This window comes from Triturus cristatus, chromosome 2_2 (genome assembly GCF_964204655.1).
Source record: "Triturus cristatus chromosome 2_2, aTriCri1.1, whole genome shotgun sequence".
Classification (NCBI taxonomy): Eukaryota; Metazoa; Chordata; class Amphibia; order Caudata; family Salamandridae; genus Triturus; species Triturus cristatus.
Genome location: NC_140582.1, coordinates 799,596,564 through 799,613,752, shown reverse-complemented (window position 1 = coordinate 799,613,752; position 17,189 = coordinate 799,596,564). Strand labels below are relative to the sequence as shown.

At 43.1% G+C, this 17,189-nt stretch overlaps 1 protein-coding gene across 1 annotated transcript in view; it reads right to left on the bottom strand.

The window, feature by feature from the left end:
* The window catches only part of CHIC2 (cysteine rich hydrophobic domain 2), a 196,876-nt gene extending 181,364 nt beyond the window's left edge, over positions 1-15,512 (bottom strand). Inside the window, exon 1 of the mRNA XM_085642094.1 lies at positions 15,198-15,512. Coding sequence (XP_085498220.1) covers positions 15,198-15,322 — 125 coding nt within the window. The 5' untranslated portion in view covers positions 15,323-15,512. The remainder of the gene's footprint in view (positions 1-15,197) is intronic.
* Positions 15,513-17,189: the final 1,677 nt, after the last annotated feature.

Below are 17,189 nucleotides of genomic sequence, written 5' to 3'. Positions count from 1 at the left end.
GTAACGGCGAACAGGGACATCCCTGCCGGGTTCCCCTAGTTATATATACAAAAGATGACTCCATCCCCATCGCACAGATTTTAGCCCGTGTACATTTATACATGATTTGCAGCGCTTTCAAAAAAATGAGGTCCAAACCCCATCTTTTGCATTGTAGCCCATAGAAATGACCACGGTACGCGGACAAACGCTTTCTCAGCGTCTAAGAAAATTAGGCCTATATGATTTTGCTGTATGGTAGCATAATCTAACAGCACTATCACCGTATGTAAATGATTAACAGTACGCCTACCGGGCAAAAAGCCATGCCGATATCTAGATACCAACGGAGGTATAACTTGCAACAGCCGAGTTGCAAGAATTTTTTTATACACCTTGCCGTCTGCGTTTATTAGTGATATGGGTCTATACGACCCCGGGAGCCTAGGAGGCTTGTCCTTCTTTTTAAAGATCACAATATTGGTGGTGTCCCAAGACGGTGGAGGGTTCCCATGCTGAGCCTCTAAAAAGTAGCCAGCATATCTTCCTTTATAATAGAAAAAATTATCCAATATATCTCCAATGGAAGTTTATCCGGCCCAGCCGCTTTCCCTGGCACTAGACCATCCAATGCTGTCTGAAGTTCTAACATAGTGATGGGGGCTTCTAGTGCTTCTCGTTCTACTAGCCCAAGCTCAGTTAAGTTGAAATTCTGTAATAACCTCAATATATTATCACGCTCGACTGGATCTGGAGTATATAACTCCTTATAGTAAGAATGGAATACATCCAGTATTCCTGCCGTAGTCTCAACTGTGCCACCTTTACCATCTTCGAGAATTTCAATCCACTGGGCAGCTTGTCTACCATGCATTCTCTGAGCTAAACATCTGCCAGTTGCTTCCCCATATTCGTATCTTTCTTCCTTGTATGTTTTAAATTGAGTGGCAATTTCCTGACTCCACACCCCATTGATCTTGGCCTTACAGCATGCAGTCTTAGTTTGTGCTTCTTGGCTATCAAATTTAGCACTAACCGCTTGTATGATTTCCTGCTCAGCTTTCTTTAGGTCCTCAAGCAAACCAAGCATTCTAGCCTTCTGTCGTCTCTGCTTAGCCCATACATAACTGAGCGCTTCACCCCTTAGACCTGCTTTCAATGAATCCCAGACTATTGGTAGGGTAGCTGACCCTCTGTTACTCTCCATAAACAGTGTAACACAAGTTCGAATAGGTCAAATAAATTCCTCATCTCGTAGACGTTTTTTATTAAATGTAAAGGATCGCTGTTCCCTTGAAAGACCAAGGCTAACAAGATCAAATATCACAGGTCCATGATCCGATGTAATACGGGGCCATACCTGCATCTTTGCACCAACGGTCATCAGCAGAGGTAAAAAAATATAGTCTAACTGAACAAATTTATTGTGTGGGGATGAATAATATGTTTACCCTGGATTGCCGTGATTCACAGCAGTCAATTCATCAACAAATCATGATTCTGCAACAGCTGTTGTAGAGCCCTAAATACCTTGGGCTTACGCCCAGTATACTTTGCAAAATAAGAATCCCAAGTCTGGCCATCACCATGTATATTAAAATCCCCGTATAATATCAATGGGGTCCCCCACAGTGCCAGCTCAACATTCAAAAACTCCAGAGTCTCGACCTCATCCAGATTTGAGCCATATACTGTACAGAGCACGATCTTGGTCCCCCCAGAGTGCACTCTGTAATGGCCCACCTCCCCAGATTATCAACTTTCTCTCTACCCGTGCCTACCATCCCACGGGCCAGAATCACCACCCCCCTATTCATGGTAGACTGTCTGGAAGTTGTTAACAAAGTGAAGCCCAACTCAGATAATATCCTTCGATTAGACCAGGGGACATGCGTCTCTTGCAAACAAAGAATATCTGGATTTATGAGCCGCAGATCAGCTATAACACGTTTCCTCGAGGACATTATTCAACCCGCAAACATTAAAAATACATATACGCAGCCTCCTATCTGCCATTACTATGTAAAAATCGTGGCCATCAATATATAAGGATATGTCCTATCATTTCTACAACACATACTATGTACTGAGTTTTTCCCCTTTAACCCCTTCCATGCTCATGACGGAACGGTTCCGTCATGAGCCACGGTTGAGCTGTGCTCATGACGGAACCGTTCCGTCATGAGCCCGCCCGCGCTCGAACCCTTCAGCACCGCGGCGGAATTCGCCCAGCGCTGAAGGGGTTAACAAGTGCCCACCCAACCCCTTACTCCCCATGTGACCCTCTACACCCCCCACGACCACCCAAAAAAAACTAATTGTTATGAAGAGCTAATTTCTCCAAACGAGCCAGCCGCTGATACACTCCCCGGGCACTCGGGAAAATATAAAAACTGTTCTCTTACAGTTTTTGCAGCCTCAATCCAGCGCTGGAAACATGTAGCAAAAAGGATGAAAACTATCAAAAAAGTCACCGTTCCGTGCCCTCTCCGCTGCCGTAGGGGATCAAACAAACCACCTCCTCACACAGTTCGAACCCTGGCTGTGAGCCTGAACGGCGCAGTAGCACATACTCTGCCCTCGCCGTAGGGATCAAACAAGCCGCCTCCTCTGCACACGGAACCAAAAAGTTAGAGCACTGCCCCTGCGATACGCCGCTTGTCAGCAATAACTTTCGGCAGTTTTCGCTAGTTGCGCTAGTCTCGCCAGCCTGTCCAGGTAGGTTTCTACTCGAGAAAGCACTGCTACCACCAGTAAGGCTACGTCAGACCACAGGGAAGGATGAGCAAACGGGAAGCTCCTCACACACACGTCCGTTCCACGGACGCCATCTTGCCTCCAAGGTGAAATTGTAACCTGGTTATATATGTATTGTATTTCTGAAGTAGTAACAGGAACCAGTTACTTTAACCTGGGGTAAGGGCAGAGCTGCATTGGAGAGTGGTCTGGGTTCCTTAGGATGCACGAAACTGAAGAGCTACAATTATCCTTTAGATCGGCCTCGAAGGGACTTTGCATACAAATTTTATTAACCAGCATTACAAATTCATCTGTCAATCGGCAAAACAAGTTCATCATAGGCGGGATCAGTACTTGACTTATTGCTGGCTCCACGCCCTTGATTAACTTTGCATCCTGGGTGTTAGCAGCATTTTGATATCCTTATAAGAAGTTGTTGTTTGTTTATATTGTTCAGTAAATTCTTTTGATGTTTATAACATAATTTCCGAGATACCCTCTGAAGCAATGCTCGTTGTATTATCTGAAACTTGTTCAGGACCTTCCAAGGATGTTTGGACCTGTATTGATAGTTCTGCATGTTGCCAACATGTTGCTTCAAATGTGGTACTGAGAGGACTGTTTGACTGGCTGTAGTTAAAGTGTTTCCAGCTACTACTTGACTGTAACTTGATGCTAGGCAATAAGCAGCACTAAAGTTATCCTTGCTATGAAGCATAGTAGCTATATACTTAAATGTTCGTTAGCCGGCCTTTGTGAAGCAGATGGGGACTCAGTATTGACACTCATTATGTTCCTTGAAAATCCGAAATGATTTTCGCACCCCCGATTGACTGCTGACAGTATCTGTGCCCACCTCTTTAGCCTTTACGTTACCCTGTTTTTATATTTACTCTTTTCAGCTTTTTCAGTTGTCGTTTGCTTACAAAGGTTTCTGAGGGTGCTTTTGGGTCATTTGCGTTGATTCTTTGCGCTTCTTCCAAGGTTGCTGCAATCTTCTCCTCCACGGATGGTAAAAATTTCAAACACTTTTTGCAATTTACTTAATCTTATAACACACGTGTGCTTGATATCAAATTGCTCGGGGTTCTCTCGCAGATTTGAGTTGGTGCAGTTTAATCCTGCGCCAGTCAGTCAGTCAGTCAAAAAATACTTTATTCGGTTAATTAAAACCATAAAAGCATTCTATACAAAAAATATCAAAATTCATATAACATTTGTTAGCAGCGATAATATTGCACTATATTATAAAGATAAAATAGACAAAAACGAACAAATTTAAAATACAACATCGAGAACCCCATCTGTTAAAACGTAATTAATATTGACTAGGTCATAGAGATCACGCTCACTTTTTTCCTCCTTATTCTCACTGCTGCAGTAAGGAAACTCGCTATGCTAAAGATTTCCCAGGCATTGGAAAATGTAGACCAACCGCTGTTCTTGCTAATAGGGCGGCATCATCCGCGTATAGGAGTGCTAGGATCAATCGCTCCCCCACACGCGGAATATCTTTACTGGCTTCCCCTAAAACTTGATCCAGGTTATTGAAGTAAAGAGTAGGGGAGCCAGAATACATCCCTGCCTGACACCATTAGCGATACATATTCCCTGGGTACAGTTCCCCCTTTGATCGTACCTCACTGTAGCGGTCCGGTCCTTATGCAGGTCGGCAAGAAAAAATACAATGTTTTCATCCACACCTAATTTGATAAGTATAGCCCATAACTTGGATCTATTCACTTGGACAAAGGCAGAGGAAAGATCCAAAAATGCCAAATACAATGTGCCTTTCTTGGCAATGGTATACTACCCAATTAGTAGGTGCAGGTTCAGGCATTGGTCAGTGGTGCCCCTTCCTTTCCTAAAACCATATTGAAGGTCTGATAGGGTATTAGATTCGGTTAACCAAGCCATAAGTTTACTAAGTACCACCCTTCGAAGCACCTTTACAGTAGGGTCTACAAGTGAAATTGGTCTGTAACAGCTTGGGTCCTCTCTATTACCCTTTTTAAAGATCGGCACAATAACTGACTCAGACCATGACCTGGGTAGACCTAATTTACAAGCCATGTTAAAAACATTGGCCAATAGTTTGGACCAAAATGCTACGTTAGATTTAAAAAGATCGGCTGGGTCGCCATCTGGTCCAGGAGCTTTATTACTTGTCATTTGGGTTATTGCCTCTGCTACTTCAAGCTCTGTAAAAATCATAGTATATGCCTTGGCATCAAATACAGTAGCTGAAGACCCTTGGGTCTCCTGGTCATCATATATAGATTTAAAATGGTTGAACCAGTCCTGCTCCTGTATATTACTTTCAAGAGGACTGCCCATAGATTCTTGAAAAAAGGGTTTGTTTACAATTTCCCAGAAGTTGGCACTGTTTTTAATAACATCAGTGGACAGTAGATCGTTCCATGCCTCATGTTTGATCTCTTTTTTACATTTATTTATTGCCAGTTTAAATTTTTTCCTTAAAGCTGCTATAGCACTTTTATCTTGTGGTTTAAGTTTTAAAGATGCCAGCAACTTTCGATGGGCTACTGAGCAGTTATGATCGAACCACCTCTCCCCTATATGTTCCTTAAAAGGGCGTTTAAGGTCAAAAGCCACCTGAGTGCAGATTTTGGTGTATGCTATAAGGACCTCTTACCCCTTAATGTCATCTGAGCAGAGGTCCATCTCCCTTCCAACAGTATACAACAGGTGCGCTAGAAAATCCCCCGGCACTACCATATTCCCCTCAAGTCTACGGGCCTGGTCTTTAGGTCTTATATTAGAAGTGCAAGCACATCTTTTTATTTTTCGGTTATTTTTAAGACCGCCCACCAATGTCAGATGTATAGGGTTGTGGTCACTAAACTGAGACCACGTGGTGGTGTAGCCTATCATCAATATCATGCGTTGTATTGGGATAGAATAAACCATGATCCGCTAAAGTACCCTCTAAAAATCCACCCTGTGGTGTGTGTTCAAAGTGTATCTTTGAATGATTATCAGGACCTAGGCTGTCAAAAACACGACAGTTCAATTGACATCTATGTATGTTAAAATCACCTAAAACAATAACCGAATAAGGAAGAATTTGTTTCCCACTGTACAACTCAATGAAACGATTCAGACTGACCAAATGTTCATTTACGATAGTTCTATCAAATGAAGTATAAAAATTTACGATGAGCAAATTAGGTGCATTAATGGAAGTAATCTGTTACTACTAGACAATTTGGTGAACGCGAGTCCAGTTTACAATGATTACCTGCAACTTTTAAGGAGATCAGGGTCAATAAGCCACCCTTTGCCCTGCCAGCTACTGGTGGTTTAGCCTGCTCCAAATAAGTGGTATAGCCATCCATCCGTAGGTTATTCTCAGTATCCCAGGTCTCCTGAGCCCAATCATATCAAACTCACTTAAAAAGACTTTCCACCTATCGCCATCTAGCTTATTTTTGAGTCCTGCTATGTTCCAGCTTAGTATCTTAACATGCTGCCCTAAATTATTCTCTTCCCCCTGTGCTTGTTTAAAAGTACAATTCATATGGTTATCTCCATCTCCATCTCTACTGTGCCCTTCGATAGAAGAACAAGGGTCTAGTTAGTCATTACTATCCAACTGACTCAGAGGAGCAAATCTATTTGAAATCGCAGGTCTACTGTCATTATTTCTATTTTTTGCTCTAACAGTGACATTTAGACAAACTTGAGGAGGGTCAATGGTATTTGCACAGAGGGATTGACCGGCATTATACGCAGTTTTAACAATAGGTCTAAACGGCCCTTTTCCTGCAGTGTGTCTCCGTGGCCCCTTGCTATCTCTACCCCAGTCACCCATTACTGGCGGAGAGAAGAAGCCCAGGGGTAAGGCTGTGATGCCTCCTCAACCCCGGTTAGGGCTATACGGGAAGAGCCAGCCTGCTACGTCGGTCCGATCAAAGTTAATCACGATGCAGTCACCATCCTCAGTTTTAGGGCGAGTTCCCACCCATATTACCCGCCTGGCCATTATGATGTGTGTGGATGCTCTACAGCCTCCCTCAGAAAACCTACTACACCAAAACATGACTTTGCGAATAAGTTCCTCAGTTGTTTCAATATTGTTGCTTTTGAGGGGGTTGGGGGGGGGGGGGGGCACTCCTACCAGAACCGCTACGAGAGGAGTGGCCTCAGGTGGCAGATTCAGCCTTCCTTGTTTGACAGGTGCTTCTACGGGTATTACGTTTGGCCCTGTCAAAAATGGTCTTTTAAGCTTCCCCTGGGAAGTGCTCACAGCTCCCTTATCAATACCGCCGCTTGGGCCATTACATACCTAATTTATTTTTATAGGCCCCGGAGGTGTCCTAGTCAGAGACCTTCCTCCTTCAGGGGTCCTGTTCTGAGTTGTTTGTAAGCTCGTACCAATCTCAGCCTTACCTAATATATTACCTGCAACATTTACATTGTGAACCTGACTCCTTCCCACATTGGGTTCATCAAGCTTGAACTCTATTTTAGTTAACCTATCCATCACACAATCTAAACCAGATTTGACAAACTTAAATAAGTCTTCCTTAAGTGAGCCAAAGGCGATGTGTGAGAGGACCGGGTCCGCATTTACTTTAGTCTGATTAGGGGATGAGGATTCCATTGTTGTCCGATGATCTGCGCGCCCCCTTCCATGTTAATGTGTCCTTTATAATGGGGGCTGTTTTTTGGCATTATTTCCTCTTTTTTTTAGCAATGGGTACAGCCATATCTCTTGACAGTTCCGAGCTCCCCCTGCCCTCCGGTTTTCCTTTAGGGTGAGAAATAGAAGAAATGTAATTGTCCCTGATGGGATCATTGTCTCTGGTAATATTATCTGCAACCACATCTATGGTTAAGCTGGGGACAGGATCTAAACATAAGGCGTCGTCAGTGGCATTGACCGCCAGACCATCAACTCCCAACCGAGCCTCCACATCCTGAATCTCATTAGTTATGGCTCCCACTGCTGTGGTTAGGTAGGAGATAATAGAGGCACAGTTGCGTGGTATCTTTGTCTTAGATTTAATCGTGTCTGCGGAACATTAGTCTTTTCGCTTACCCATGGTGATATCTAAATTAAAGAGAGTTAAACCGGTCCGGTCTCAGACGGTCGCTGACGGGCTCGCCCGCACTACGGCAGGTTGGTGGTATTTTTAGTGTGCCTCCAGGCACGTGTGCAGCATCACCGGGTGCAGGGCTGCTGGGAAGGGTAGTCCAGCACTTTTCCCTCACGGCAATGAAGGCAGGAGAGAAGAACCGTGGCCCTGAGCGTCCCGCGCTGCGGGAGGTCGGTGGTGTTATTAACACGCCTCCAGGTGCATGTGCAGCGTCACCGTGTGCAGGGCTGCTGTGAAGGGTAGTCCAGCCGTTTCCCCACACGGCGAAGAAGGCAGGAGAGAAGAACCGGACCCCGATGCCATTCTGGTTAACAATTCATCGCAGCAAACCCTTGCGTTCAATTAACAGCTTAGGGCAAATCTATAAAATATGCCTCAGATTTTCTTCATGGAGATGACAAAGCCTGAAGTTTTACGAGTCGTTGTTGAACCTCAGCTACCGTTTAAGTCTGGATGCTTACCCATACTTTTGCCTGGTTCTTCCTCTGTCTGATGTACGGGTTACTTTTTTGAAAGCCACGATTAAACCACACACTCAAATATGTAATTGGCAAGTGCCCTTGACAAGCAGACACCTTCTCAGAAGGAAAAAGTCAAAGATGTAAATGCCTCCATGTTGGATGAAGCCTTCAGAGGTTCGAAGAAAACCAGGAATCTGGAATCCAAAAGTAAAATCCTTCAGGAGTGAGGAGTTGCAGTGGCATAGCTAGGCCTTTTGCTGCCTGTGGCGGTCCTCGTCTTTGCTGCCCAGCTGCGGCCTTAAGAGTGGGGGGGCATGGGTTGCTGCTGAAGGAATCCTGCGTTTGCTGCCCCACACAGCCACAAGTAAGAGCGGGGGAGGCCGCCGACCACAAAACTCGTGACGCATAGGGTGGACTACCCCCTTGCTACGCCACTGAGGAGTCGAGATCTAACCTACTTGAATGGTGTGCGTTCTCGCTGAGGAAACTAGAAATGCAATCAATTGAACTTGTTTTCATTAAATGTTTTATTAATTCAGATTTTACTCTGATTTTAAGCTGGAGCATAGATTTCTTTAGAGGAGCTGTAGTAGGCTACTTAATTCATCATTCCTCGGTGTACTTTAATTCTAAGCCATGCAGCCAAGTGAAGTTGGTTTCACTTAAATTGTTTGTTATTAATTAACATTTTAAGCAGGAGCATATCTTTGTTGGGAAGAGTTGTTGTAAGCTAATTAAGCCATCAATCCTCGTGAATTTAGAAGTGCTCTCCATTAATGTTGAGAGCTGTGTGTCCACCCTAATTTAGGTTTGTTGAGGGAATGCCAAGTAGTTTACTTTTTTTGGATTGATTTTAATAGTGTAACCTGCTCACTAACATGGGCTGACTGAAATTCCAAGGCCTACCCCATTGTTGTAAGAGTGGTGTTAATTGTTCCCATAGCAGAGAAAACAGGATATACTGGAGTTGTTTCTGAATCCTTTTCAAATAAATGATCTTGACCTGCAGACTCAGAGACTGTTGCTCTGGCCTTTGTTGATGGAAAGGAATGAAAGTTAGTTTGATTTGTTGGGATATTAATCAGTAGATCTGAATTGTCGTGAGAAGTCGCTAACTCCATTTGCACGTTTGTAACAGGATTTAAGTTTTGGGCAGCAACTAGTTTAAGTTGTTCAGAGACTTAGCTATGACTCGATATCGGGGCCAGAGTATCCTGGGAAAGAGACTCCTTAATCTCCTCTCTCCACTAAATTGAATCTCTTTCAGAACCTGTAAGGTAGTGTTTCGATATATCGAAGACTCTATGCACCTCAGCCTGAGTGATCAGTCGTCTTGAAAATCAGATCAGGATCTTAAATCAATATCAGTGCAAGATTTTATTCTTGGGGTACTGGATTTTCCTGCCCCTCCAGTGTGCCCGATCAATGATGTACTTCCATTGTTGAAAGAATGCTTTGAATTGTTACAGATAGACGTTAAGATTGATTTCTGCTTTAAGCAGGCCAAGCAGTCATGTGAACTAGGTGGCCCAGATTGTGATTGGTCATGCATTAAAGTGAGGTCCTTCTATTGTCTGACTTCAACTGTTTTTTCGGCTACTACGTCATTACGGTCATCTGCAGACTGAGGGTGGTCTGTAATTACATCTGGAGATACCTGCTCACTACAGACCTGCAAGTTTGGCTGTGGAGCCTATGCTCTATGGCTGCCGCTCTTAAGAACGGGGTTATTGGTGGTATTGTCGTCCCGTCTTGAAAGGGCATAGAGTTTTCCAGTATTCTGGAACCCCCAGTGTCCCCCTTCAGCATGACCAATAGCTTTGAACCTTGGGTTGAGTTAGAATTGACAGTTTTCCACAACCTTTGCTGGCGTGTTTTCATTGTGCTTTCCCCATTTCTGGACGTCACGGAAATTAAATTAAAGGACTCAAGATATTCCCAAATTTCCAGGAGCTAACAATATCTATACTTTGGAGTGCAATGTTTCTCCAAGGGTTAAATTAAGTTGCATTGTGTTGCTCACAGCCTATTTGTTTGATTCGAGGTCTGTGTGCCCAGATATCCAGGTATCCAATAAAATCAATTAAGCCAAATGTGTTGTATACTGCATGTGCCCTAAATATATATTTTTTAAGCTGCACACTTACAAAAGGCAGAACTATAGAATATGTCAATGCTTGCTTAAAAATTATGCTCTTATTTGTTACAAAAAAAGTTAAACATTTGTGGAGGTATATTGATGGTTCAGGGGAGGAACAACGCTTTGACAAGGGTCTGTAGTGGCTCAGGATATAACTGGCAGACGTCTAGCACTGCTCCCAAGACAGAGACAGCCCGCTGCCTTGATCAATGTCTCGTCATAAATGGATCAATGTCCTTAAAAAATGCACAGTACCATCAACATCTGGTGTTCTGTTCACAAGCTTTGACTGCCATTTCCACCCTTAGTTCAGTAAATGCAAACACAGACTATGCTGCTTGATAAATCTTGGGCATTTCATTTGTAATAGTGCGCCAGTCCGAGGCGAACCTGTTCCCCAGAAATTTCATTAAAAATCTGATTCTTTTGACTCTGTTGAGACTGCAAGCACTGGGAAGTTTTAAGTTTTACCCCAAGGTTAACTGCAGTCAGTTTAGACACGTTGCCACAAAAAATTTTTCCATAAGGATACGAATTTTGTCAACCCTGTTGACCATTGTTACTTTAGGGTTAGTTGCTCATTTCTTTTTTTTTTTAAAATAACTTGAAACCGTATATGCTATTTCTTTCATGTTTGCTCTTAAATCGATTGTTTTGTGCCTTAATGATGACCTGATAAACTACAAACTTCGAAACGTCGTCGACGCCTCTCTGGCTAATCAGGAATAAGCATTTGTTGCATAATGTTCCAGTCATAATACGGACAAACCATATTATATTGTTATCCCTTTGACATTGTTTATTGATTACACTATATATTACTTTATATGCGTTAGTTCTAGTGCAACACGGTGAGCACACAGTCTACATATTAATTATTGTTTTTCAATAACAAAATTCTTTGTTTTGAAGAAATTCTTTATGTGTGGGTACTTTGTGCTTGGTTTAAATGTGTATGTTGAATTGATCCCTGAACCATTGTGGTCTTGCAACTGCTTGATAAGTCAAGGGAGATCAAAATCAAAACTTTCACGGTGAAAGGAGTTTTGTTTTGAAAAACCTATAACCATGTTCAGCTTCCTTTCGCTGGAGAATGAGATCTCACTGAAAAGAGCCTTTGCACATTAAAGGCAAACACAGCACACTGTGCACCTTAGCCGGTTTCTTTAGCGATTCAGTAAGCAACAGTTCGGTCTAACTAATTCGCCATCTTACATCATTAACCCTGCAAGAATAATGTTTAGGCCTAAAAAGGCAGAGGATATTTCAGTCATCACACATGGGGATTCACTTACAGGGCAAGTAAATATTTTGAAACGAAATATAGACTACCTGTAAGCAATGAGTCAATTTTTTTAAATGATTAATGGTAAAGTGACATGAATGTCCATTTAAATCAGAATGAAATTTATGGCACATAAAGGAATAAGATGCAATGGTTAGAGATGAACACACTGAATAAAGGAGGGGCGAAGAGGCAACTATGATTTACTCCTCAGACAGCAATCACACAGTGGATGTAGTTCGCTCCACTTCCCCCTCCCCCAAAGAACAATGATGAGTATGTAGCAATATATAACAATGCTCTATCCCTCACTAGCTCTTCAGGAGAACCCAGCTTCAATCTTGGGAAGAGTAGAGCCAAATGCACTTTTAAAGTTCAACATACAGGCAAAATACAACAGTGGATTTGATTTTTAAGGGCAGAATGAATCTGACTAGATAAAGGCAAACCAGTTTGAAATGGCAGACTGATGCTTACAAAAATAAGTTTTGAGTAATATGTAGTACACAGTAATAGCTCTCAAGATGTCATGGCAAAGCTAGTACTGGTTGTAGCAGGATTGCTAATTTCCAAAAGTGGCGTAGTCCCTTGCTGATCACTGTGTCTATGGGTAAATTATATCACATTACATAGATCAACCTGGTCAATTAAGCAGAGTTGTTTGAGAAGTGATTTTGCTGCTCTGGGTTTCAAACAAGCTGAAGAGCAAAGCTAAAATCGACAGTTGTTGGGAAAGTCTTTATGTTACGGGTTAGGGAGCCTTAACTCAGGTCTACATGAATACATTTCTGGAAACCTACACCAATGTAGGTTGTCTCAGAATGTATATTTTCCTTTTTAGCAGAGGTTCACACATACTTTTCATGTCTCCTGCATATATGAATGAACTCAGTTGTCAGATTCTATTTCCCCTGAAAGGTAATAAATATTAACTAATTAAATTATAAGCCTTCAGACACAGGGCGCTAGAGGACTGCTGGCACCTCAACATTTAAACAATGTGTTATCCCTGGCTAATGAGAACAAGAAATGGTCAATTCGATCATTCCTATGAAAACTGTCAAGCGCAGTCATGGCTTTAGGGATTGACATCTGAAATGCATAGGCAGCAAGACCTGGGCAACCCATGAAGTAGGAAGCGACAGGATAGCTAGTAGTGATGGTCACAGTTAGTAAATATTTAATAACAAGCCAGCCGGCCTGTTCATGAAACTCTGTACTTTCAAAGACAGACAGCTACACCCACATCATCTGGGTCGTAGGTCCCCGAGATCAGTTACAACAAGCACTGTTAAAGCCAATAGGTCATACCTACGTGAGAGCTTATGGCTCTGCCAATGTGTTTTAGCCATGTTGTGCGTCGGCGTAGCTGCTGTTCAGCAGGGCAAGAAAAGAGCGTTGGAGTGTCATAGAGTGGAGGGTCAGACTTGAGTGTCAGACTCGAGTAGAGAGGAGTGGCATTTAGTGGAATATAGCAGCGTAGAGTGGTGGAATATAGCAGCGTAGAGTGGCGGAATATAGCAGCGTAGAGTGGAGTAGCGGAGAGTCGTAGAGTGAAGTGATGTGTAGTGGAATAGAGTGGAGTGATATAGGCTAGAGTGACCCACTGCAGTGATGTGGAGTAATGCAGAGTGGCGTAGAGTGAAGTAAAGTGTTGTAGACTGGAGTGTCGTAGAGTGGAGTAAAGTGCCATGGAGTGATGTAGAGTGCAGTGGCGTAGAGTGGAGTGGGGCAGTGGAGAGGAGTGTCTGAGAATGAAGTGGTGTATAGTGGAGTAGAGTGCCACAGAGTTAGTGGCATAGAGTTGAGTGGCGCAGACTGTCAGAGTGGAGTAGAGTGGCGGGTACATATAGTGGAATGGAGTGGCACAGAATAGATTGGCATAGAGTGTTGTAGAGTGGAGGAACAGAGTGGCATGGCAAAGAGTGGCAGAGTGGAGTAGGGTGTCAGAGCGGAGTAGGGTGTCAGAGCGGTGTATTGTGGAGTGGCATAGAGAGGAGTAGGTTAAAGTTGGGGTAGAGTGCTGTAATGTGAAGTGGCGCAGAGTGGCTGATAATGTGTAAAAATCAGCATCACCTAGTGCATTGATTTGTTTTGATCCTATTAAAATATTTGTTTCCACAACACACCAGAATAACAAAACAATATGCTACAGTTGTACCACCCTAATTCCGATATATATTGTGAAATGTTTGTAGTTAATTTACAAGCATTTAAATGTGGTTGTGTGCTAGAAAAAGCATGACATTCCACAGCCTGTTACATAAATACTCTTACTTTGCAGTCAGAGAAAGAAAAGTAAACACCAACATCCCTGGGAAGACAGAGCCTAACAAGTTATACTATTAATAGTAAAGTACAATAACCAAAACAAACAGGCTCCTAGACAGAACATTATTCCTCACAGGCATGTGCCGATTGATGGTGGCAGAGATAAGGAGTATCAGTCAAGCAGAAAGATGACGCAGGCAATGTTTTCAAAGAAATACAGCACGTTTACTGCTTCCTGAACTAGCATACAAGGGAGAGAACTGAAAACACTCGTACTCTCCTGAAGTGCCTCGAAAAGTAAAGAAAAGGTATATTAAGATTTCCCAGACAGCAAACAGTCATGAAAGAATACAAGGAGCCAGTCACAAAGGTCGCAAACAGGCTATAATACACGGGAGGGGCTAAGATATGCTGGGCAGCCTAAAACAAATTAATCCAGCAAATAGAAAGCAAACAAATGTGAGTTACAAAAGACAAAGCCAGTGTCAGCAATGGGCAGAACACATTCTTTGGGAAGCTTACAGCATGTCCCCCATATGTCTATGCAACCAACAGCTGCTCTGTATGGTAGGCTGTGACCTAAACACAGATAATAAATTACAGTTAGCCTCTGAGAGGGACAGCAGCAGAAGGCATGAATCAGCCATATAGAGAAGGCCGTATCAGCACCAGTCTACAATACTCGAACCAGTGCTCTGTGGTCAGTTTAAGAGTACTCGTCACAAGGTCAGCAGCAGCAGTAGTCAAGAGACGCACGTCACGGGCACTAGTCTTATTAGGCTAAAGTGAAATGAAACAACACATTTGACATTGGAAAGGGGAGGTGTTGGGGGAGTTGACTAATATCCGTGTCCCAGCTTGAAGCCCAATAACTGCATTAACATATTTCGCCCCCATGCATACAAATCTAGCTAGCATAACATACACATTTGTTTGCCTTCTAGTTTCAAAGAATCTCGAGTGTCTTGGAAATCAAAACATGAATGCGAGATATCACAGTGCACTAACAGATACAAATATGTAAGATACACTTTACCGTTCCATTTTTCACACTTTCTCCCTTCCCCCACACCTCTTAACTATAGTTCAGGTCACGCCAACCATCTATAAAACCCCCAGAGTTCGTCCTCTTTCCCTCTGTATCCACACACTCGCCACTCAACTGTAGCCTTCTATCCATTAAACCCCCTTTCTCTTACACAGTGACGTGCCCGGATCCCCGCACCACCACGGGGTCGGGTTTGTACTTGAGCAGTTGCTCCTCGAGGGCACGCTCCTCGCTGCCTTCTTCCTCCTCCTCGTAAATCTCGTCGAAGTCCGCCATAGCGACGGTAAGGTGGTCTCAAGCACAGTGGGACCAAGGGGTAGCAGCGCAAGGCCGCCGGATGGCCCTGCCTCGCCTTGCCTTCTGCTCCGCCATATCTGCGGAACCTGCAAACAATAACATCCTGCGCCGCCGCGTCACCAGCGAAACTCCGGCAACGGCGCGAGCTGGGTCGACTGCAGCGCAAGTCGATGACGTCACGGAAGCAGCGGGCGCGAGCTCTGACAGGGGCAGAAAGTATCAATTAAAGCATGGAAGGTGCAGTTACTCAGCACCTTGGACAACTCCACGTTTTGCATCCGATGCGATTGAGCGTTAGCGAGATTAAGGGTCACAGACCCGTGCTTTTCCCTTGACAGCAGATGCCACTTGTCTAACTCTACACCTGGATGGATCGAAGTGAATTTTAGGCGGGGGGGCACACACATTTGACAATTGCCAAGTGTGTGCGTGTTTGTATATATATCACGTAGAAAAAAATTCTGGAAATGTTTTAAATTTGACTTTGCATTCATTAATACGAATATATGTATAGATAGGTTATATATTATCTACTGGCGGTCGCCAGTAGATAGTTATAGTTAGGACCGTGTTTCCAGAGGAAATCCACAACATTCTATTTGGAATAACTTTGGCGCCGGTTGACGAATCCTCGCAAAATTTTCAAAACAGGTGGGGCGCTCCGCTCTGCTCCTACCCTGAAAGTCTCGGGGTGATTCGTTAAGCGGGGGCCGAGAAAAAAGGGGGGTCCCAAAACACATTTTTCCCATGCAATTTTCCATAGGGACCTTTAGTCCAAGGTACAGCCCGAACGGCTGAACAGAATTACTTGAAATTTGGCAGAGAGGTAGTCCTCAGGTCAGGGATGTGCCGTTTGCAGGTCTGGTGTCAATCTGTTCAGTAGTTCCTCAGAAAATCAAAAGTAAAATCATATATATATGTGGGCGGAGCCTAACCACACATCTCATCCTGAGATCTGATTGGCTGTCAGCACTTCATCCAAGAAGTGTTGGCAGCCATCTTGGGACCAATATACATGATAGCACCTCATTAAAAAGCATTGCAGTTAATAGAAGGTTTTAAGACTTTAGTTACATTATAAATCATTTGTTGATGGTACCATACTCATTTTAGGAATTGTGGTATGTTCTAAGGTGATTTCATCATGTGAAAAAGCCTTCTGCTGGGATATCATGATTGAGAGAAAAATATTTTCTCATGCTTTTCCCACAGAGGTTTGGAAGGTGATCTATAAGCTAAACTGAGAGCTTATTTTCTGTAAATTCACATTATCTTTCTCAGTCATGTGAGAATGAAATCTGACATTCTCAGTAAAACATGTACACCCAACAAGGGCAGAGACTGTCAGTTGATTCCTTTGTGTTCTATTGCAGCTTCCCAGAGTGTTCCAAAGAACAACTAGAGCGCTAACAGTCCTACTTATGATAAACGTATGGCACACCTGAAGCCATCTTGCTTGGATTAAAGTGGTAACTCTTAAAACATTTAATTTAAAAAGGAACAAAATGAGGGGGTTCATTTTTCCATAAAAAGTATGATTAGTGCTGCAGAAAGAAAAATTAGGGCACATTTTGAGTGACTTCTCAAATCCTCTTCTATTTCATTAAAAAATTCTGACATGCAGACTGAAACATGCACTTTCAATACCAGCAGCAGTTTCCCCTGGTGAGCAGTAGCTTTACTACAGTGATCTAATGAGCAAAAAGAGTGCTAACATTCTGAATTTATGGCAAATGTGTGACACATCTGAATGCCTTCTTGATGGAAGCAAAGTAAAAAACTGAAAGTATTTCCTACTGAGGAGACTGCAGTAAATGAGGAAATTAGGAAACTTCATAACAAATAA